Here is a 23,450-nt window from a genome sequence, read left to right as displayed (position 1 = left end):
GAAAATAAAGACACCCGTTTCATAACTTCAATCTCGCTCTTTGGAAAGCTACCAGGAAAATTAGACTCCTCATGCTGCCCCAGTGGGAGAGACTTTTTTCAAGAGCTTTTCAAATAGTGGAGATTCTTTTCTTTCATACACACACACACACAAAACACCAACCCAAAACAGAGATGTATATATATTTTAATGTTATACTTTTAACTTCTATTTGGTTAAATCAAGGGAATTTATTTTTAAAAAGCATCTTCAACCCATGGAATTCTCCAGGCCAGAATACTGGAGTGGGTAGTTGTTCCCTTCTCCAGGGCATCTTCCCAAGCCAGGGATCAAACCCAGGTCTCCTGCATTGCAGGCGGATTCGTTACCAGCTGAGCCACCAGGGAAACCCAAGAATACTGGAGTGGGCAGCCTATCCCTTCTCCAGGGGATCTTCCTAACCCAGGAATCAAACCAGGGTCTCCTGCATTGCAGGCGGATTCTTTACCAGCTGAACCACCTGGGAAGCCCTCAATATTTACTTATCTGGCTGTGCTGGGTCATCTTTGCTGTGTGAGGGCTGTTCTGTATTGTGTTGCGTGGGCTTCTCATTCCAGTGTCTTCTCTTGTGGTGGAGCACAGACTCTAGGGTGCAAGGGCTTCGGTAGTTGTGGCATGTGAGTTCAATAGTTGTAGCCCACGGGCTTCGCTGTCCCCAGGTGTGTATGGAATCTTAGTTACTCAACCAGGGATCGAACGCATGTCCCCTGCGCTGGGAGGCAGATTCTTAACTGCTGAACCATCGGGGAAGTCCTCTTAAACTCTTCAGCTGCTATGCTGCTAAGTCACGTCAGTCGTGTCCAACTCTGTGCGACCCCCATAGACGTCAGCCCACCAGGCTCCCGTCCCTGGGATTCTCCAGGCAGGAATACTGGAGTGGGTTGCCATTTCCTTCTCCAGTGCTGCAGTTCCATTTAATCCTCTTTTCATGAATCCTTTTCTGTCCTGCACACATTTTCTCAACTCCAGTGGTACCACATGCTTGCATAGCTTTTTCTCAAGTCCTTTGCCATCTCTTCCTCTGTCTGAGTTCTCATGGTGGACTTCTTAGTGCTTCAACTTTGTCCTTGTCTGGGTGTTCAGAGACAGAACATTTACTGTGATAGCGTAGCGTTTATCATGATAGTGAAAGTGTTACTCAGTCATGTCCGACTCTTTGTGACCCCATGGACTGTAGCCCACCAGGCTGCTCTGTCCATGGGATGCTCCAGGCAAGAATACTGGAGTGGGTTGCCATGCCCTCCTCCAGAGATCTTCACTACCCAGGGATCGAATCTGCATCTCCTATATCCTAGGCAGATTGTTTACTGTCTGAGACACCAGGTAGCATCATTTCCCCTTTGTCTGTTCTGTCTCTGCAGGCAGTGTTATATATAGTATTGACATCGTGAGAACGCCCAAATTCTCGTCTCTGTTTCCCACATCCTGTATCCAGCCACTTATTTGATCTCAACCCTCGGAGTGCCTACGGGGCAACTCAACAGGAAGACGTCCGAAACAAAGCTACGGGACTCCGTAACTCAGAGACACTCAAGCGCTCTTTTCCCCGGAAACCGTGTGTCAGGTGGGAACCCAGACTCACACGCTGGATTCCTTTCCTTGTCTGTTGCCACACCCATCCGTAGACTCCATCCACCAGCCCTGTCCACTCTACTTTCAGACTCTTCCTGGGTTTCTTCATTCCTTCCAGTGGCGTCTCTCTCCAGGCCAGCCTCGTTTCCATCTTTGTCGTTAGGAGAGCTCCCTGGGGGTCTCTTGTCAACACGCTTACACAACCCAGTATCAGTTTACCAAAAATTACCATTGGGATGACTGTATCACTGTTGCTGCCAACCCTCTGATACTTCATTCACACTTCCACGCAAGGGAAACTCTCATCCTAAAAGCCCTTCCGGGACCTACCTGAACTCACCTCTGCAAGCCCATCACTCCACCGTGACATTTTCACTCCACTCATTGCTCCAAGATGTCACACTGATTCCCGTGCATAGACCCCATCACTAGGGGCTTCCTCTGCCTGGAATCGTCTTCTTCAGTGCGTCCACCTGTCTGATTCCTGCATTTGTTTTTGTCCACTCCCCAAAAGCCAGCCCAGTGAAGAGGAGCTAAAGAGCCTCGCGAAGAGGGTGAAACAGAGAGGGTGAAACAGCTGGCTGAAAACTCAACATTCAAAAAACTAAGGTCATGGCATCTGGTCCCATCACTTCATGGCAAATAGAAGCGGGGGAGAAGAAAAGCTACCCTCGGGACTGCAGGAGTTCATACACATAAGTTTATTAAAACAGTATTCACACAGGCAATCAATACATTTGTTTGTACTCAGAGCCTTCAATAAATGGCTAATACTAAGTATCATATTATCAAGGATAGGAACTTTTTTCTTGGAGTACAGTTGATTAATAACATGACATTAGTTTCAGGTGTATAACAGTGATTCAGCATTTTCATAGGTTACACTCCACTTAAAGTTATAAAGTATTAGTTCTATGACCTGCATTGTATATTACATCCTTGTATCTTATTTATGTTATGCCTAGCAGCTTGAATTTACTTCTTTCAAATCACACCTAATAATTGAGCAATAATTCTGCCATGAAGGTCCCATATCTCATCCAGTGATGATATTGCTGCAAAGCTCATATTGATTGTACCATCTGTAAGGTCTAAAGCTAACCAAATGAGAAGGTGATATTCTATAGTTGTTTTATTCGGTTTTGATTGTATGTGGTCCATTATCACGTTCATTTGGCTTCAATATTGATTCCTTAGGTAAAAAAAAAAAAATTATTTTACGTTTGCTTCATGTAGACAAATACTTTTATTCAGTAAGAGAAATGAATATTTTGAAAACAGTTATGAATAATAGTACGGTGTTTTGAGACAGAATTTCAAAACCTGTGGTATAAAATAACCACTGACTCTCATAAAATGACTTTCCCCCCCACTTTTTCTCTATCTCCCAAAATAGAAATCCTTAGAGGTAACCTTCTATGATTTGGAGCTAGAACGATCAATTTTATTACTGTGTGATATTCGAATACGTCCTCCCGTTTGCCAACACAATATACCTGACCTGAGTTGCATGCAAGATGTGTAGTTAACTCGCTGTCCCAGTTAATGTGTATGTTGGCTGATTATTTTTAGTTTGGCCCTTCACTTTCACTATTTAACCAGATTCTCACTACATCAACTGCCCACCTTTAGCTAAATTCATTCTCCTCCTATTTTCCACCTACTTTTTTTTTTCTTACCATTCTCCCTGCATTGTTTTTTGTGCATCTTTAAACTGGGGTACATGATTCACACAGATGAAGAAATAAGTCTCACAAAAGTGAAAATACATTTTTCCACAGGCATAAGTGTTTAGAGAACTAACCATTTTAGCTTTATTTTCGGGAATCTGTGCCTTTCTTTTCCAATATGGATTTAGACATGGAGAGAAAGTAAGTCCATTTGGAACATATGAGCCCAGTGTAGGTCTAAACCTCTTCACAGATGGTTTGTACCCTAACCTATGAAAAACCCAAACCCTTTGTCTTAGTTCATCTGGGCTGTTATGAAAGAATACCGTAGACTAGGTGGCTGATAAACAATGAACATTTATTTTTCAGTTATCTGGAGGCAGAGGTCCAAAATTAGATTGTCAGCAGACCCAGAGTCTGATGAGAACCTGCTTCCAAGTTCAAAACCTTCTTACTGTGTGGGAAGATTTATTCTTCTGTTTATTAAGGACACTCATTAAACAAGGCCCTCAATAACAAGGTCTATTTATTAAGGGCACTCATCCCATTCATAAGTGCCCCACTTTCTTGGCCTCACCACCTCCCAAAGGCCCCATATCCTAATCCCTGTATACATAGCAGGTTAGGATTTCAACATTTGGATTTGGCTGGGGGCAGGGATGCAAACGCCGTCTATGGAACACATTTTAATAACAGAAAGCATTATTATCAAGGAATCACAATGTCATGACAACACTCACCTCCCCATAACGTTGTCATTTCTTGTTGTTGTTGTTTGGTCACTAAGTTGTGTCCAAGTCCTTGTGAACCCATGGAATGCAGCACACCATTCTCTTCTGTCCATGGGATTTCCCAGGCAAGAAAACTGGAGTGGGTTGCTATTTCCTTCTCCAAGGGGTATTCCAACCCAGAGATTGAGCCCTCATCTCCTGCATTGGCAGATGCATTCTTTACCACTGAGCCACCTGGGAAGCCCTATCATTTCTTAGATGAATACAGACCATGATATTTTATATTATTTTGGTATATAATAGCTATTCCTAAAAATAGATGTGCATTCTAGTGCCTAGTTTTTGCATGATAAAAAAGTCCCATTTTTATATAAGCAAACCTCAAGCCTGATAACACCGTGTAGTTTATATTTGTCTCTCGGCTTTGGTGGGAGGGAGGTGCAAAGAAACAGGAACTTGGGAGCTAGGCAGGTGTGGTTAAGAAGCGAGCTCTGATGGTGGGCCTTTAAGTTGACCCATTTACTTCCCTAAACTGCCTTTCCATCCTCTGCGGGACAGGGAGAAAAAGACTTCACAGTTCAGTTCAGTTCAGTCACTCAGTCGTGTCTGACCCCATGGACCACAGCACACCAGGCTTCCCTGACAATCACCAACTCCTGGACTTTACTCAAACTCATGTCCATTGAGTCGGTGATATCATCCAACTATCTCATCCTCCGTCATCCCCTTCTCCTCCCGCGCTCAATCTTTCCCAGAATCAGGTCTTTTCCAGTGAGTCAGCTCTTCGCATCAGGTGGCCAAAGGATTGGAGTTTCAGCTTCAGCATCAGTCCTTCCAATGAATATTCAGGACTTATTTCCTTTGGGATGGACTGGTTGGATCTCCTTGCATTTCATGGGACTCTCAAGAGTTTTCTCCAACACCACAGTTCAAAAGCATCTTTGGTGCTTAGCTTTCTTTATAGTCCAACTCTCCCATCCATATATGACTACTGGAAAAACCATAGCTTTGATTAGATGGACCTTTGTTGGCAAAGTAACGTCTCTGCTTTTTAATATGCTGTCTAGGTTGGTCATAACTTTCCTTCCAAGGAGTAAGCATCTTTTGATTTCATGGCTTCAGTCACCATCTGCAGTAATTTTGGAGCCCCAAAAAATAAAGTCTGCCACTGTTTCGACTGTTTCCCCATCTATTTCCCATCAAGTGATGGAACCGGATGCCATGATCTTAGTTTTCTGAATGTTGAGCTTTAAGCCAAGTTTTTCACTCTACTCTTTGACTTTCATCAGGAGGCTCTTTAGTTCTTCTTCACTTTCTGCCATGTTGTAATGCAGAATGCCTTTCCAAGTAGCAGTGGTGATTGACAGCCTTCCTGGGCCACGGGGTGCGGGTGGGGGTGAAGGTGGGGTGGGGGGTGGGGATTCCGCTGAAGCCCCGCCCCCTCTGGCCATCACCAAGCAACTGCCGAGGTCCTATTGGTGGATGTGGAACCACAGTCAGGAAGGGCTGTGTGGCTGAAGCTCAGACTGGGCAGGTGGGTGGGACATGAGAGAGGATGCTCAGATGCTGAGAGCCTGGCAGGGTCTAGTTTCTGGAGCGCCCACGGGTCATATTCAGTTAAAGTCAGTCTTCACCCTAGAGCAGCGGTCCCAAACCTTTTTGACTCCAGGGACCACTTTCATGGAAGACCGTTTTTCCACGGACCAGGAGTAGGGTGGGGATGGTTTCCGGAAGACTTGAGCACACTGCATTTGTTGTTCATGTTATTTGATTATTATGACATCAGCCCCACCGCAGACCATCAGACACGAGATCCTTCAAGTCGGGAACCGCTGCCCTGAAGGGCGAGACCCTTGAACAAGGTCTTCCCTTTGTCTAGACGTCTTTGCTCCGGTCTTCATTCACTCCTTCCTGTTCTCTGCCTTGTCACACGTCTCACGCCAGCTTCCTGTTTCCTGTCTCGATGGAGCATCATCTTCCCCGAGAGGGGAACCTCTTTCATTTTCCTGTGACGCACTTCCATCTCGCCCTTCTCAAATTCCTGGTGCATCCCAGACGGACCTGGCCTTCTCCACACTTGGCTCATGCCTGTAAGCTGACGTTGGGGCCTCTGAGTGAATCCACATAGACTTCCACTCAGACACCCATCACTCAATATCTTTATAAGAATCTCTTTCTCCCATGCTGTTAGCATTCCAAACAGGAACAACTTCACCCCTCTTCACCAGCCTCTTACCATGCCTCCATCACTCTCACTGGATAATCACTGCTCCCCTCTTCCAAGACCCCCATCCTAGAAGCCTTGGAACTTCTCTTTAACAAACTCGCTCCCCTACTTGAAGACTCAAGGTCCTTGCTCACAGGAACAAGCCCCAACAAATGTTGACCAGATGATACATGAATGTGAAAAATCTTAAGGGACTCGGGGCTCTCCTTCCCATGCCTCGGATGGGCTGTGCATACAACTGACTTTTTTGTTGTTTTCAGCTACTATTTACAACTTTGTCTAGCATTGTTTCAGCCACTGCTTCTTAGAATTTGCTTCCTCTTTCTTCCATTTCCTTTTTTCGTGACTTTTCTAGTTCTCCCTACAGACGTATTTAATCATAGATATTGTAGCACTTAATTAATTTCTATTGACTGTGGTCTCAGAACAGCCAGCACATCAATGCAGGGTCTACCGTTTCCCATCGACGGCTTCCTTGGCAAATATTGAGTTATTTACCCGCAGAGCAGGAAATATACACAGCCTCATTAATCTCCACTCTGCCTGACCCAGGGCCCTTCTCTTCCCAGAGCTCACCGTGAGACTTATTGAGCCTCCAGTCTCATATATTATTTACAGGGTACCATTGATTTATACAACTTTTCCTAGGTTAGAAGTCTGGTGATTCATTGGCCCCATATTCAGTCTGACCACAGGAAGAGGTACCATTTGCAAGAAGAGTGTTTCCCCGTGCCTGAAACTGCTGTACTGGGTTTTATCTGGTTGGGCCAAACACAAATGCTATGTAGGTATAATAGCCCAAAGCAAGAGTGGATGGTTTGGCGAATCCATTCTCTAGGTATGGGGAAGAACTGAAAAGAAACGGTAACTATTAAAAAGTGAAATGGCTTAGAAAAAGAATGAGAAATAGAAACTCTCCCAGTGGTCCGGTGGCTAAGACTCTGCGGTCCCAATGCAGGGGCCCTGGGGTTTGATCCCTGGTCAGGGAACTAGATCCCATATACTTCCATCAACTATCCACATGCCACAACTCACGAATCGATAAAGAGATAGATCTAGATACATAGAGAGAAACAAATGATTTCCTCACCAGTGCCAACATGAAGACATTTGAAGGCGTTGTAGGTGTTTCTAGAATTTTTGACCATGGAGATAAAGAAATAGGATACATCTACAAGTATGTCCCATCTCTTTGTATTAGAGAACGTCTATTCCTTACTGAGACATCCATTTGTTGCTGTTGTTGAGTTGCTAAGTCGTATCTGTCTCTGCGACCCTGTGGACTGCAGCAGGCCAGGCTTCCCTGTCCTTCACTATCTCCCGGAGCTTGGTCAAACTCACGTCCATTGAGTCAGTGATGCCATCCAACCATCTCATCCTCTGTCACTCCCTTCTCCTCCTGACTTCAGTCTTTCCCAGCATCAGGGTCTTTTCCAGTGAGTCGGCTCTTCTCATCAGGGACCCAAGGTATTGGAGCTTCAGCTTCAGCTCAGTCCCTTCAATGAATACTCAGGGTTGATTTCCTTTAGGATGGACTGGTTTGATCTCTTTGCCGTCCAAGGGACACTCAAGAATCTTCTCCAACACCGCAGTTCGAAAGCATCAATTCTTTGGTCTTAAAATACAGTAGCTCATCTATCTTCCTAAAGTTATCTGAATACTAGAATCTTGGCTCATTTCATATTTTTTGATGTCTGCACACTTAAAAATAAATAAAACTAAAATACTGCAGTAAAAAAAAGAAAGTCAAAATCTTAACACAAGTGGATAAAGAAGGGTTAGTGGCAGTCTGGGAATCCCTTTTCTTCTTTTTGCTGGTTCAAAATCAGAAAGAAAGGTGATCAGGGTATTTCTCCCTGTGAGCTTGTCAAGGTCAGACCTCTTGGCAAATACTAGCTCCTTGTGTGAGGGTCCCCATCCATTGATCTTCAGCAGAACGTAACTGGTCTACCTGGTATTGTTTATGGGTTTCGGGACACGGCTCCCCAGAAGATGTTGTGTAAGAGATGTAAATTTTGTTGTTGTTATTATTTAGTAGTTAAGTCGTGTAGGACTCTTTGTGACCCCATGGACCGTAGCCCGCCCCCCCCCCCCACCCAGGCTCCTCTGTCCATGGGATTTCCCAGGTAAGAACACTGGAGTCGGTTGCCATTTCCTTCTCCAGGGATCTTCCCAACCCAGGTATCCAACCGTCATCTCCTGCATTGGCAGGTGGATTATTTATCACTCGGCCACCAGGGAAGCCAGAGGTGTAAATATCTCAGTATAAGTGGAGATGGCTGATGAACATAGCTGCTCCCTCCTGTATCAAGGTTGTTTTCACAAACGTGGCTTAGAGCCCTCATGTGTCCAACCTGGGTCAGAGTGTCAAGTGAAACAAGAAAGGGCTCTAGAGGAGTTAACGATCTGAGACCTGCTTTGCCTGTGTGAAATGATCAGTGAAATTTGACAGTGAAACTCCAATACTTTCGCCACCTGATGCGAAGAGTTGACTCATTGGAAAAGACCCTGATGCTGGGAGGGATTGGGGGCAGGAGGAGAAGGGGACGACAGAGGATGAGATGGCTGGATGGCATCACCGACTCAATGGACATGAGTTTGAGTAAACTCTGGGAGTTTGTGATGGACAGGAAGGCCTGGCGTGCTGCGATTCATGGGGTCGCAAAGAGTCGGACACGACTGAGTGACTGAACTGAACTGAACTGAAGATTTCAGAATGAATTCTCATTTGATAATTCAATGCATCCTATATTTATGCTGATATTATTTTAGTCAGTATTCCTTCTTCAGTGTTGTCCATAAACATAGGTATGTGTAATTTTAATATTTCAGACCATAATGTTCACTTGCATGCTAAGTCAGTTCAGTCGTGTCTGACTCTTTGCGACCCCATGGACTGTAGCCTGCTAGGCTCCTCCGTCCATGGGATTCTGCAGGCAAGAATGCTGCAATGGGTTGCCATTTCCTCCTCTAGGGGATCGTCCTGACTCAAGGATCAAACCTGTGTCTCTTACACCTTCTGCATTGGCAGGTGAGTTTTTACAACTAGCGCCACAGGGGAATCCCTAATGTTCACTCAGTTCTGTCATATTTCTTCTTTTTTGTAAAAGAGACTAAAAATTAATGCACAGAGCACCCAACGTTAGAAGATCGAAAAAATAGTAGAGACATGTTTCTCTGAGAGTACATCTCACTTTCCTCAGAGTTCCTTTTTTATCTCCTTTTTGCTTGCCTTGGTTTATTCATCACGTTAAAACTTGGGCTAACTCTTGAGTCATTCTGAACTGTCCAATTCATTTGGAGAGTGACACAGTAAAATGTCAGCTGGTAGCTCTTGTTGGTGCTGGAGAAGACTCTTGAGAGTCCCTTGGACAGCAAGGAGATCCAACCAGTCCATCCTCAAGGAAGTCAGTCCTGAATATTCATTGGAAGGACTGATGCTCAAGCTGAAACTCCAATCCTTTGGCCACCTGATGTGAAGAGTTGACTCATTAGAAAAGACCCTGATGCTGGGAAAGATTGAAGGCGGGAGGAGAAGGGGACGACTGAGGATGAGACAGTTGGGTGGCATCACCGACTTGATGAGTTTGAGCAAACTCTTGGAGATAGTGAAGGACAGGGAAGCCTGGCGTGCTGCAGGCCGTGAGGTTGCAAAGAATCGGACACAACTGAACAGGGGAACAACAGCCACCAGTGGACTTTACAATACGATAACTCAGGAGAGACCATGAACTTTCCCTGGGGGTACTAGCACGCACAGAATCTCAAGCTCTTCCCCCTGTGGGTTGGTCAGTTTCTTGAGAAAGGAATACTGGCCGTCTGCAGTGGAGACACTGGAAGCTGGTGGGGAAAGAACTGGACAACTCAAGAGTTTTGAATGAATGACTTAGCCTAATTCACTATTTCAAGGTCAAGAAATGCCACGTTGATGATAAAAATAACCAATAATCATATTGGAACTTTGCAACAGAAATGCTTGAGATTACAAGTCAATAGAGCAACACATTCCAAAACTATGTGAGGGGACTTCCCTGGTGGCCCAGTGGCTAAGCCTCCTCCTTCCCAGTGTAGAGGTCCCGAGTTCCATCCCTGGTCAAGGAACTAGATCCCACATGCTCTTAACTAACAGTTCACATGTCGCAACTAAGACCCAGTACAGGCTAATAAATACTAAAAAAAATAATAATAATAACCTTTGGGAAAATTATGCATCACATATAGTGCAGTACTGAGCAAAATTATTAATCAATTATGAATGTGAAATACTAATATTTGTAGATACTGAAAATCTCCAAAATGCACCTCTTTTCTGAAGACAGTCCTGAAGACTGTGCCCGACCCAAAGAGAAGCAATGGCTGGTAAAGTTATAGGAATGCCAAGATGACAGAGAAGTGAAAGGGATTCTAAGAGTTACTGTGAAGAAAAATATTGGGGTGGAAGGTATATAGCACGTCTGGGGAGAACCAGCCCAGTGGTTCAGGATGACACGGGGATTCAAATGTTGCTGAGGACACAGGTTTGATTCTGTGCAAGAGGCTGTTGTCCAGTCCACAACAGCCTTCGTCATAAGGGCTTCCTGGGTGGCTCCGTGGTATAAAGAATCCACCTGTCATGCAGGAGACGTGGGTTTGATCGCTGGGTCAGGAAGATGAAGCCCACTCCAGTATTCTTGCCTGGGAAATCCCACGGACAGAGGAGCCTGGTGGGCTACAGCCCGTGGGGTTGCAAAAGACTCGACATGACTTTGCATCTAAACAGCAGCAGCCTTTGCCATCTCTGTATTCCCAAGTTCAGCGGAGCACAGTAGCAGGCTCTGAGCAGAAGTGTAGTCAGTGAATACAGAGTAAGTCTGTATCCGATAAGCAAGTGAGTGGCCAAATGACCAGGCTCCACATAGTGTAAGAAGAGAGGGGTTGTGACTCTTCTTGTACCTGTAATTCTATCCAGGCAGCGTCCAGAAAGAAAACATGAAAAAAGAAAAAAAAAAAAAAAAAGCTACAAAGACACTCACAAACCATTCATCAAAGACTGTTCTTACAAACACAGAAATAAATTAGCTCCTTAATCGATTCTCAAAAGATGCAGTTTGCTGCTAAAACATCATGCCCTTATAATGAGATGGTGGTCACAGTTGAAGTAATTGTGTCTCTCCACAGAATGAAATCGTTTCTGTCACGGAAATCAAAGAAAATGCCACAAGATGTGCGTGTTCACTGAGACTGGACTTCCCGGAATACCTTTCCTGAGACATCACTTGGTGCCTTTACAGTTGCTCCGTCTCCGCCGTATAATTATTCATTACAGAGATGGAATATCACTGATAGAAATCGTTTCTGAACGTTAACAGGGAAATTACGTGCAAAGTTCTTCCAGTTGGTATGAGTTATTGTGACAAACTGTCTGATTTTTTTTTTTAATGGGTGGAAGGGAACGTTGAGTGGTGATAAAAGCGTGCTTGTTTACGTGGAGTTCCGTGCCCGTCTCGTCTTAGCAGTGGGAGCCGAACTATTAATGCTCCATCTTTCCCCTCCTTGGTTCACATCTTAAACGCACTGATCAGGGAAACTGAGTCTCCACTTATTTTTATAGACTCATGTGCTTGAGCTCAGTCACTCAGCTGTGTCTGACTCTTTGCGTTCCTTTGGACCGTAGCCCCGCCAGGCTCCTCTGTCCGTGGGATTTCTCCAGGCAAGAAGACTGCAGTGGGTTGCCATGCCCTCCTCCTGGGGGATCTTTCCTGACAACCCAGGGATCAAACTCACGTCTCCTGCATCGGCAGGTGGGCCCTTTACCACTGAGCCAGCAGGGAAGCCCTGTACAAAGGGGACGGACATCTAACTGACCTTAGGGGACAGATAACTGACAGATAACTACCTGACCTTCGGGGAACTAACTCACAGGCTAGTTACGCACCCCTATCCATACAGGATAGGGCAGTGAACCATTAGTTTGAGAAGCATCACTCCAACAGATTTTATTTTTTAAAAAAAAACATCTTACCGGAGTATAGTTGCTTTCCAATGCTATGTTAGTTTCTGCTATCTAGCAGAGTGAGTCAGCTACACGTGTACATATATCTCCCGTTTTTTGGATTTCCTCCCCATTTAGGTGACCTCAGAGCACTGAGTAAAGTTCTCTATGCTAGACATCAGGTTCTAATGAGTGATCCGTTTCATTCATAGCATCAATATTGTCTATGCGTCAGTGACAACCTCTCCCAGTTCATCCCACTCTCCTCCTGAGAGAGTCATTTCCTAGGCAGGTTGGTAAGACGTCTAGGGGTCCCCAAGGAGAGAGAGGTCTGGCATAGTCAAGGAGGAAGAAAGGACAAACTTTTTACTTTCTTCCTCTACATTCCTTAGGATTATATAACGATGATGTATCCTGCCTGAGGACAGTCTCTGGATTAAACCTTCTGGCTAATTCTGTTATCTTAAAACATAAATTACGGGAGTAGGTCTGGTCTTTACAAGGATGTAGTGTATATGTGTGTGTGTGTGTATACACGTGTATATATATGTATGTGTGTGTATATATATATACACACCACAGCTTCTTTATCCGTTCATCTTTCAATGGACATTTAGATTGTTTCCATGTCTTAGCTATTGTAAGTAGTGCTCCATTGAACATAGCAGTGCTTGCGTCTCTTTGAATTAAGATTTCCTCTGGCTATCTGCCCAATAGTGGGATTTCTGGATTATATGATTATTCTGTTTTGTTTTGTTTTAGTTTTTAAGGAACCTCCATATTTTTCTCCATAACGGCTGTAACTTTTCTGAATATGTCGTAAAATGTGTCTCCATTAAAAAAGACGTTCTTGATGTCTCTAACACCTCTTTCGGTTTTCTTAAATTCAAAAGACTGGGGCATACTTGGTGGAAAGCGTGGTTGCCTGTCCTCGGGCCACAGAGGAGGTCACGTTTCAACACCCGGGAAGGTGGTGAAGAGGCAGCCACGTGGCTTTCTGGGGAAGAGCTTTCTGAGCCAGCAGCCCACATCCATGCCTTGGATGGGTGACTGGAGCATCCAGGTAGGTCCTGAGTCTTGGTCTGAGTGCACCTGACACTGAGTAAGATGAAGAAAGCTTAAGAAGAATGCAAGAGAAGCAAGGACTTTTTTCCATGCGTGCGTCTGTGTTAAGGTTTGGTTGCAGGCTGAGTTTTCCATTGCCAACAGCACCACAGATGTCAACGGGGACCTAGAAAAGGCCATTGTCAGTACAGACATGTGAAGAAATCCTGCTTTAAGAGGAAGACGCAGAAGAAGAACTGAAGGATGAGAAAGTGAATCTGATTTTTCCCGAGGTGTTTTAATGCCAGGAGGGAGCTTTGGGGGCAGTCCCTGAAAGAGAAGATGGAAATAGAGATTTATGTTTTCCCTCCTTGGCGGTGGGTAATGCTGGGAGACACATAGCCTACTTCCATTTAATTTTAAACTTTTTCATTTTGTACTGGGGTATAGCAAATTAACAATTTTGTGATGCTTTCAGGTGAACATCAAAGGAACTCAGCAATACATATACATGTATCCATTCTCCCCCCAAACTCCCCTCCCATCCAGGCTGGCTCGTAACATTGAGCAGCGCTCCCTGTGCTGTCCAGCAGGTCCTTGCTGGTTCTCCATGTTAAATACAGCAGTGTGTCCATGTCCATCCCAGACTCCCTGACTATCCCTTCCTCCCATCCTTCCCCCCTCACCACCATGAGATCATTCTCTCAAGTCTGGGAGTGTCTGTTTTGTGAGAAGGTCATTTGTATCATCATGTCTTTTTAGAGTCCATATGTAAAGCGTGTCATAGGATATTTCTCTTTCTGTATCTGACTTAATTCACTCAAGTAGGACAATCTCCGGGCCCACCCATGTTGCTGCAGATGGCATTATTTCATTCTTTGTAACGAGACATAGCTTACTCCTGCCTGGAAGGGTTTAGTTCAGCCATGGCTGTGGATAAAATGATTGAGAGAGGGGGGATAATTGTGGGGGTGGCAAATAAGTCCATCCTGGGGACTTCTTTGGGTGGTGTGCGGCTACAAGACGGAAGCGTGGATGTGTAGGCTTGAAGACTGGTATTGGTTAAGTGGGGAGATTGCCAGGCGAAGCTTGTGGAATCTTTGTACTGAGAGCCTGTGTTTGCCACTCAGGTATGACTGTCATGAACTGAGACCCAGGCTGGAGAGAAGGAATGTCACTATGGGACCCCGCAGGAGAGAGGACAAGGTCGGATCTCCAAGTCCCCTGCCATTCGGAAATGTGGTCTGCAGAACAGCAGCATCAGTAGGAGCCGGGAGTTATTTACTTATCACCACCCTCTTTAGCTTCCCAGGTGAAAAGAAAGTGAAGTCGCTCAGTCGTGTCTGACTCTTTGCGACCCCGGGGACTGTAGCCCACCAGGCTCCTCTGTCCATGGCATTTTCCAGGCAAGCGTCCTGGAGTGGGTTGCCATATCGTTCTCTAGGAGATCTTCCTGGCCCAGGGATTGAACCCGCGTCTCCCGCATTGCAGGCAGATGCTTTACCATCTGAGTCACCATGGAAGCCAGTGGTAAAGAAGTCGCCTGCCAACGAGACACAGGTTCGATCCTTGGGTGGGGAAGATCCCCTGGAGGAGGGCATGGCAACCCACTCCAGTATTCTTGCCTGGAGAATGTCCATTCTCCAGACCACACCACACTCCAGGTTATTCCCCATGAGAATGTTTCGATGGTGAGATCCCAGCATCGGTACGCTCTCCAGGCCCCCAGAGGACCGTCGCATGAAACCAGTTGTGATGACGGAGGGTTCTGGGTATGTAGGCAAGTGAATGAGCTCGGGGAAAGCCCACGGAGGGGAATGACCCTGGCTTTCAACGGACCGTTCTGCCGCACTGTGGGTTTTCTGCGGCTGGAGAGCAGAATACACAATCACGTGGACTGAACGGACTTAAGGTTTCTGCCCAGTAACTGAAAACAGGGTGGGGGTGGGATTCCACTTGCTCCTTGGCATTCTCTCTCCCCTTCCCAGGGGAATAGCTCCATTTGTAGCTGTTCTGCTCTTTAGTTTTCTGAAGAAGATAAAAAAGGACTTTTTTTTTTTTCCCCAGAGTTGAATATACTGCTTTGAACTCTGCTTTCTCCTCTCTATTGATCCGATTTTCCCATCAGAGATATGCAAACCTCTGATAATATAGTGGAATACCCCTGTCCTCTGTGTGTGTGTGTCTATTACATGTAGTCAGGGGACTGATTTTATTTACTGTTTGAACTTGAAGGAACTCAAAGCCTCATCAGTAAATCTATGTGACCCCAGGGTCTTAACCATTATCCCCCCCCCCACCTTTTGGTTTTATTTCCCTCCACCCCCCCCTTTTTTTTTTTAAATTTGCACATCTGTGTCTCTTTTTCTGTTTTGCATATAGGGTTATCATTACCATCTTTCTAAATTCCATATATATGTGTTAGTATACTGTATTGGTCTTTATCTTTCTGGCTTACTTCACTCTGTATAATGGGCTCCAGTTTCAACCATCTCATTAGAACTGATTCAAATGAATTCTTTTTAATAGCTGAGTAATATTCCATGGTGTATATGTACCACAGCTTCCTTATCCATTCGTCTGCTGATGGGCATCTAGGTTGCAGACTTTTGGACTCTGTGGGAGAAGGCGAGGGTGGGATGTTTCGAGAGAACAGCATCGAAACATGTATATTATCTAGGGTGAAACAGATCACCAGCCCAGGTTGGATGCATGAGACAAGTGCTCGGGCCTGGTGCACTGGGAAGACCCAGAGGGATTGGGTAGAGAGGGAGGTGGGAGGGTGGATCGGGATGGGGAACACATGTAAATCCATGGCTGATTCATGTCAATGTATGACAAAAACCACTACAATGTTGTAAAGTAATTAGCCTCCAACTAATAAGAATAAATGGAAAAAAAAATTTGCACAGATTTCCCACTTCCTCTAGAATCCTTCAGTTAATTTTGGTCATTTATATTTTTCAGGGACATTCTCCACTTTGTTAAAATTTCGCAATTTATCCATAGGGGTGTGTGCATCGTACTGCCTTGTAAATCTTTTAATCTGATCTCTGGGTTTGCCCTGGTCACACTTTCATGCCTAATTTTGTTGCCGCCCTCTTCTGCCTTTTTTTGGGCCTTCCCGTTGAGTTTTGCAGAGCCTTGTCTGTTTTCCTGATCGATTCAAAGATGGATTTCCCGGGTTTACAATTATTCAGATTTCTCTTTCGTTTTTATGAAATTTTTAAAAATTATATATAGCATCTTTCTAGTGCCCAAAGTACAGTGTACATGTAGGAACAAGGAGTGACCAGCAGTTATTAGAGAGTGGCTGTGTGACGTTTGATCGCTGTCTGCAAAGATGTTTCCTATTGTGTGTGTGTGTGTGTGTGTGTGTGTGTGTGTGTGTGTGTGGCCACGTGCCATGTGGGATCCTAGGTCCACAACCAGAGATAGAAGCCATGCCCCCTGCATTGGAAGGGGACGTCTTCACCACCAGACCACCAGGGAGGCCCCTGTTTCCTATGCTTGTATGTACAGATACCATCCGCCCAAGTGCAGTCGCTCAGTCGTGTCCAACTCTTTGCGACCCCATGGACTGTGTAGCTTATCAGGCTCCTCCGTCCACGGGATTTTCCAATCCGCCTATGTGTATGTGAATTAGCCTCATAGTATCTGCTGCCTTAATCATCTTGTGTTGGCTTATTCTCGCTTCGACAGCAGAGAAAGTAATGGAACTGGAGAGGAGCGTCAGGCAGCCTGGAATTCAAATTTTCAGCCTATAATTTTGCTTTGTAACAAGAAACACATCTCTTACCCACTCTGCAAGGCGTCCCTACCACCCCACTCAAGTATTTTCCGTGGAAGACTTCTAAGGGTATTTCAATTCCTGTTTTGGGGTGGGGGTGGATTTGGTTTGCTTCTGCTGAATGTGATGATGGTAGACTTGTTATTACTATATTGTCATCAAAGTGTGTGTGCGCATGTTCGGATCAAAGAATATTTTCAGAATTATTTCTTCCTAAAAATGAGTTGAAAAAATGACTATAACATTCTTTACCACCTAATGCATCATCCTTTTGATGAGTCTATGCGCATACACTTGCAAAAACGGAAACTATATTTTCAGCTTCAAAGGCCGACAAGTAAATTTTTATCTATTAACAAAGATTATTGATCACTGTGTACGTATTCTCTACATTTTCATTTATTTCTGTGGACTCATTCTGTCAAAGACTAGGAAGGCAAACAGGATCTTTGCATTTCAGAATACACTTTGTAAGTACATTTCAAATGTATTCGGATGCGTTCTCATTCACCTCATACATATGCATGACTGTGATGCCTCCATTGACATTTTATCTTAATTGATGAGTGCTTTCAAATTTTGTCCTTGACATATTTCAGTATCAAATGTTTCAGCAAATCAAGCCTACTTCCAGCTAAGAGACTTTCTTAAAACTTCTGTTTGTGCAGATGAATTGGGTAAAGACTTGGATCATTCACTCTGTGAATTTTAAAAGAGATTTTAAGAAAGATAAAAAATATAAGCTGCCCGCTTAGTACTGCCTTGATGAATCTCATAGGTTCTGAGTGCTCGTGTTTTGTCATTCGCTTCCAGGTATTTTTATTCTTCCTCTCTGATTTCTTTGTGGCCCCTTGGCTATTCAGAAGCATATTATACAGCCTCCGTGTGTCTCTGCTTTTATAATTTTTCCCCCTGTAGTAGCTATCTCATCTTAAAGCACTGTGGACAGAAAACGTGCTTCAAACGGTACCAACCTTTTTAAAATTTACCAAGGCTTCATTTGTGGCCAAATATGTGATCTATCCTGAAGAATGTTCCACGTGCATTGAGGACCAGCCAGAGCTTTTAGTCAGGCCTTACTGAAGATCAGAGTCAGGCCTTACTGAGGACCATGGTCAGGCCTCACTGAGGACCAGAGTCAGGCCTCACTGAGGACCAGAGTGAGTCCTTACTGAGGACCAGAGTCAGGCCTCACTGAGAACCATGGTCAGGCCTCACTGAGCACCAGAGTCAGGCCTCACTGAGGACCAGAGTCAGGCCTCACTGAGAACCATGGTCAGGCCTCACTGAGCACCATAGTCAGGCCTCACTGAGGACCAGAGTCAGGCCTCACTGAGAACCATGGTCAGGCCTCACTGAGCACCACAGTCAGGCCTCACTGAGGTCCATGGTCAGGCCTCACTGAGGACCAGAGTCAGGCCTCACTGAGGTCCAGAGTCAGGCCTCACTGAGAACCATGGTGAGGCATTACTGAGGATCAGAGTCAGTCTTTACTGACGTCCAGAGTCAGGCCTCACTGAGGTCCAGAGTCAGGCCTCACTGAGGACCAGAGTCAGGCCTCACTGAGGTCCAGAGTCAGGCCTCACTGAGGTCCAGAGTCAGGCCTCACTGAGGACCAGAGTGAGTCCTCACTGAGGTCCAGAGTCAGGCCTCACTGAGGACCAGGGTCAGGCCTCACTGAGGACCATGGTCAGGCATTATTGAGGATCAGAGTCAGTCTTTACTGACGTCCAGAGTCAGGCCTTACTGAAGATCAGAGTCAGTCTTTACTGAGGTCCAGAGTCAGGCCTCACTGAGGACCATGGACAGGCCTTACTGAGGATCAGAGGCAGTCTTTACTGAGGTCCAGAGTCAGGCCTCACTGAGGTCCAGGGTCAGGCCTCACTGAGGACCAGAGTAAGTCCTCACTGAGGACCAGAGTCAGGCCTTACTGAGGTCCAGAGTCAGGCCTCACTGAGGACCATGGATAGGCCTTACTGAGGATCAGAGTCAGTCCTTACCGAGGTCCAGAGTCAGGCCTTACTGAGGACCATGGTCAGGCCTTACTGAGGATCAGAGTCAGTCTTTAGTGAGGTCCAGAGTCAGGCCTCACTGAGGACCAGAGTGAGTCCTCACTGAGGTCCAGAGTCAGGCCTTACTGAGGTCCAGAGTCAGGCCTTACTGAGGATCAGAGTCAGTCTTTACTGAGGACCATGGTCAGGCCTTACTGAGGTCCAGAGTCAGTCTTTACTGAGGACCAGAGTCAGGCCTTACTCAGTACCAGAGTCACACTTTCTCAGTTCCAGAGTCAGGTTTTACTAAGGACAACAGTCACACTTTACCAAGAACCAGTGTCAGGTTTTACCAAGGACCAGAATCACGCTTTAGTGAAGACCGTGTTCAGGGTTTACTTAGGCTCACAATCCAGCCTTTTTCGGACCAGCATCACGCTTTACACAGGGCTAGAGTCAGTTTTACTGAGTACTAACAGCAAACTTTCCTGAGTTTCTGACTCAAACTTTCTGAGGACCAACGTTGAGGTTTACTCGGGACCTGAGTTTTTCTCAGGCCCAGTGCAGGCTTGATTGAAGACTGGAGTGTCTCTGGCTTTCAAGCTTTCCTGAGGAGCACAGTCCAGCTTGCCTGTGGGTTCCAGTCACACTTACTGAGGACCAGACTGAGGCTTTATTCAAGACCAGCGTCAGCCTTTACTGAGGACCAGAATCAGGCTTTCCTGAGGACCAGAATCAGGCTTCACTGTGGCCCACAGCCAGACCTTACTGGGGACCACATTCGAGCTTCAGTAATGTCCAAATGAGGCTTTATTGAGTACCGGATTGGGTAAAGCCTGACTCTGGTCCTCAGTAAGGCCTGACTCTGGTCCTCATGAAGCCTTCTGTGCTCCTCAGTAAGGCCTGACTCCGGTCCTCAGTGAACCTGCCTTAAGCCCGATTCTCCTCCTTACTAAATCTCTCCGGACTGAACTACCCTCTTACTGCGGTCCACACTCATGCCTGACTGTGGCCCTCACTGCGTCCTGACTCTCTTCGTCACTGCAGACCAGCTCTGGTCCTCACTAACAGCTTCCGTCTGGTCACTGTCTGACTCTGGACCTCACTGTAGCCTGACTCTGGTCCTACTAAAGGTAGACTCTCTTCCATAATAAATCCTGAATCTGGTCCTCACAAAACCCGCAGTCTGGTCCCCGCTAAAGCATTGCTCTTATTCTCACGAAAGCCCGACTGTTAGTCTATACTAAAGCCTGACTCTGAGGCAATATAGCCTGTGGTACTCATTACAGCTTCAACTGGTCTTCATAAAATTTACTCCAGTCCTCACTAAAGCCTCAGCTTAGTTCAGTCACTCAGGCGTGTCTGACTCTTTGCAACCCCATGGATTGTAGCACCCCAGGCCTCCCTGTCCATCACCAACTCCCAGAGCTTACTCAAATTCACGTCCATACAGTCGGTGATGCCATCCAACCATCTCATCCTCTGTTGTCCCCTTCTCCTCCTGCCCTCAATCTTTCCCAGCATCAGGGTCTTTTCCAATGAGTCAGTTCTTCACATCAGGTGGGCAAAGGATTGGAGTTTCAGCTTCAGCATCAGTCCTTTGAATGAATATTCAGGACTAATTTCCTTTAGGATAGACTGGCTTGACTTCCTTGCAGTCCAAGAGACTCTCAAGAATCTTCTCCAACACCACAGTTCCCAAGCATCCATTCTTCAACACTCAGCTTTCTTTATAGTCCAACTCTCACATCCATAAAAGCCTCATTCCTGCCCTAATGAAACTGTCTCTGGCGCCTCCTAATGGCTGACACTGGTCCTAAATAAAGCCTGAGTCAGGTCCACACTGAAGCCTGACTCTGGTCTGTCCTAAAGCATGACTCTGGTCCCGTATGTAGAGCCTGTCTCTGGTCCATACAATCCTGACCCTAGTCCTCAGTAAAGCTTGCATCTGGCCCGCACCAAAGCCTCACTCTGGTCCTCGTATAGCCAGATATTGGTCCACCATACGTCTGAACCATTATCCCCAGTAGTCTGACCTAGTCTTCAGTACTGTCTGACTCTGAGCTTTTCTAACGCCTGACGGGTCCTGAATAAAACCTGCGATGTTCCCCCGTAAAGACGGCTCTGGTCTACACTACAGCCTGTGGACCTCAGTAAAGCCTGACTCTGGTCCTCACCGAAGCCGGACTCTGATCCATGTGTGGTATGCTTAATCGCTCAGTCGTGTCCAACTCTTCGCGACCCCGTGGACCCTGCAACCCGCCAGGCTCCTCTGTCCATGGGATTCTCCAGGCGAGAACACTGGAGTGGGTTGCCACGTTCTCCTCCAGAGGATCTTCCCGACCCAGGGATGGAACCCACGTCTCCTGCATCTCCTGCATTGGCAGGCGGGATCTTTACCACTAGCGCCACCTGGGACTAGGCTCTTGAGAGTGCCTGGGAAGCCTGGTGCCTTTTGTAAAAGCTAACGTGATTCCAGTTTTGCAAGCTGGAGGTTCTAGAGCCTCATGGGCAGTGTTCTGTATTCCCCACCTTGACAGTGCCTGCTCACGTCCGTGTCACGGTTAGACTGAAAGGCCAGGGGAAGAGCTTCATTTTTGTGCTTCCTCTCTTATTTTCTTTTAGCCTGTGGTGGTAATCAAATGAAGCGCACGTCTCAAGTTGGCAAAAAGACTCCTAGATAATGACTTCCTCTAGGCATCATTGAATTTTCTCATTTAATCAATGATTTCATTATTTTACGTGGGGCTTGGCAAGGCACCCCCTTCTCTTGCTCTGTGTTTCTATCTCTCATCTTCTTGTTTAAAAAAAAAAAAATTAGTTCCTGTCAAAACGATTCGTACAATTTTAAAATATTATAAAGCTCCACGTTTATTTCCTATTAGCACACTGTCTGGACCATATTATGTAATATCATTATTGAGATCTGAGATTTTGACAAATGACCACAACAACTCCATTGATTCATTCTGGCGTGTTATAGGAAAAGACATTATCGGTAGCAGGAAATGCTCAGCTCCAAAACAGTGTTGAGTAAATGTGAGTGCGGGCTTTGCCTCTGTTTTAGCAGCTGGTGTTGGAATAATGGGTCTTTCCCTGGTGGTTCAGACAGTAAAGAACAGGCCTGCAATGCAGGAGACCCGGGTTCGATCCCTGGCTCAGGACGATCCCCTGGAGGAGGGCATGGCAACCCACTCCAGTGTCCCTGCCTGGAGAATCCCATGGATGGAGGAGCCTGGCGGGCTACAGTCCCTGGGGTCGCAAAGGGTCAGACGCAACTGAAGCGACTTAACCATAACCCACACCTAAGATATCACAGGAGCAAATAAATGATAACATGGAATCTCCACTTGAGGAAGTCAAGAATTTTTTTTCTTTTAGGAGGAAAATATACTTTTCTCATCTCTAACTTTGGTAAGAAAGTTTCCACATAGGAAAAAGATTATGTTCCCTTTTCTCTTTGAGATATTCCTTATACTTGTGCCGAGTAGGGTGTCCGTGTATGTTTGTGTGTGTGTGTGTTTGTGTGTATGTGTGTGTGTGTGTATACTTGTATATATAATCCTAGAGAGGATGGAGTTAAATGGGTAAAAATAGCAGTCATTTTAGAAATCTAGATTTAAAATAGGTATAGACACGCAAGGGATTCCCTGGTGGCTCAGACGGTTCAATCCCTGGGTCGGGACGATCCCCTGGAGAAGGAAATGGCAACCCACTCCAGTACTCTTGCCTGGAGAATCCCATGGACGGAGGAACCTGGTGGGCTACATACCACGCGGTCGCAGAGAGTTGGACATGTCTGAATGACTTCACTTTCACTTTCATAGACACACAAGGCAAGATGTCTTACTATTGTACATAATGGATTCCTGAACTACTGTGCACACACACACACACACACACACACACATATGATGCTGGGGAAGACTGAGGGCGGGAGAAGGGGACGACAGAGGATGAGATGGTCGGATGGCATCACCGACTCGATGGACATGAGTTTGAGCAAGTTCTGGGAGCTGGTGACGGACAGGGAGGCCTGGCGTGCCGCAGTCCTTGGGGTCGCAGAGAGTTGGACACGACAGAGCGACTGAGCCATAACAATAACAAAATACATACATACACACATTCGTTAATAAGCCGGTCTGTCTCCCTCCTGAAGTCACGTTTGGACAAGCCCACTTCATTTGTAAGTATGTAAGGACACTTTGTCTCTGGGACAATCCCTGCTCTATTTTGTCTTTGCAGATATCTCAAAACAAAGCCATCAGTTTTGCGAGGTCACAAAAACCTTTTCCATTACAAATCATCTTATACTTCAAGGAATTTAAACCTGTTTTCAGGTTCCATTCTTCTCCTATCCTCCTTACGCCAAGGTGACTTCAACAGTGATGCCTGTATAGATAATTAATTTCTGC

General features: G+C 45.8%; 1 protein-coding gene across 1 annotated transcript in view; it reads right to left on the bottom strand.

Moving 5' to 3' along the window:
- Nucleotides 1-2,660: 2,660 nt before the first annotated feature.
- The window catches only part of PNPLA4 (patatin like phospholipase domain containing 4), a 101,302-nt gene continuing 80,512 nt past the window's right edge, over nucleotides 2,661-23,450 (bottom strand). The window contains exon 7 of the mRNA XM_043895529.1: nucleotides 2,661-2,803. Coding sequence (XP_043751464.1) covers nucleotides 2,744-2,803 — 60 coding nt within the window. The 3' untranslated portion in view covers nucleotides 2,661-2,743. The remainder of the gene's footprint in view (nucleotides 2,804-23,450) is intronic.

This window comes from Cervus elaphus, chromosome X, assembly GCF_910594005.1.
Source record: "Cervus elaphus chromosome X, mCerEla1.1, whole genome shotgun sequence".
Classification (NCBI taxonomy): domain Eukaryota; kingdom Metazoa; phylum Chordata; class Mammalia; order Artiodactyla; family Cervidae; genus Cervus; species Cervus elaphus.
Note: the sequence above shows the minus strand (reverse complement) of the source record. Positions and strands in the feature narration are given on the sequence as shown.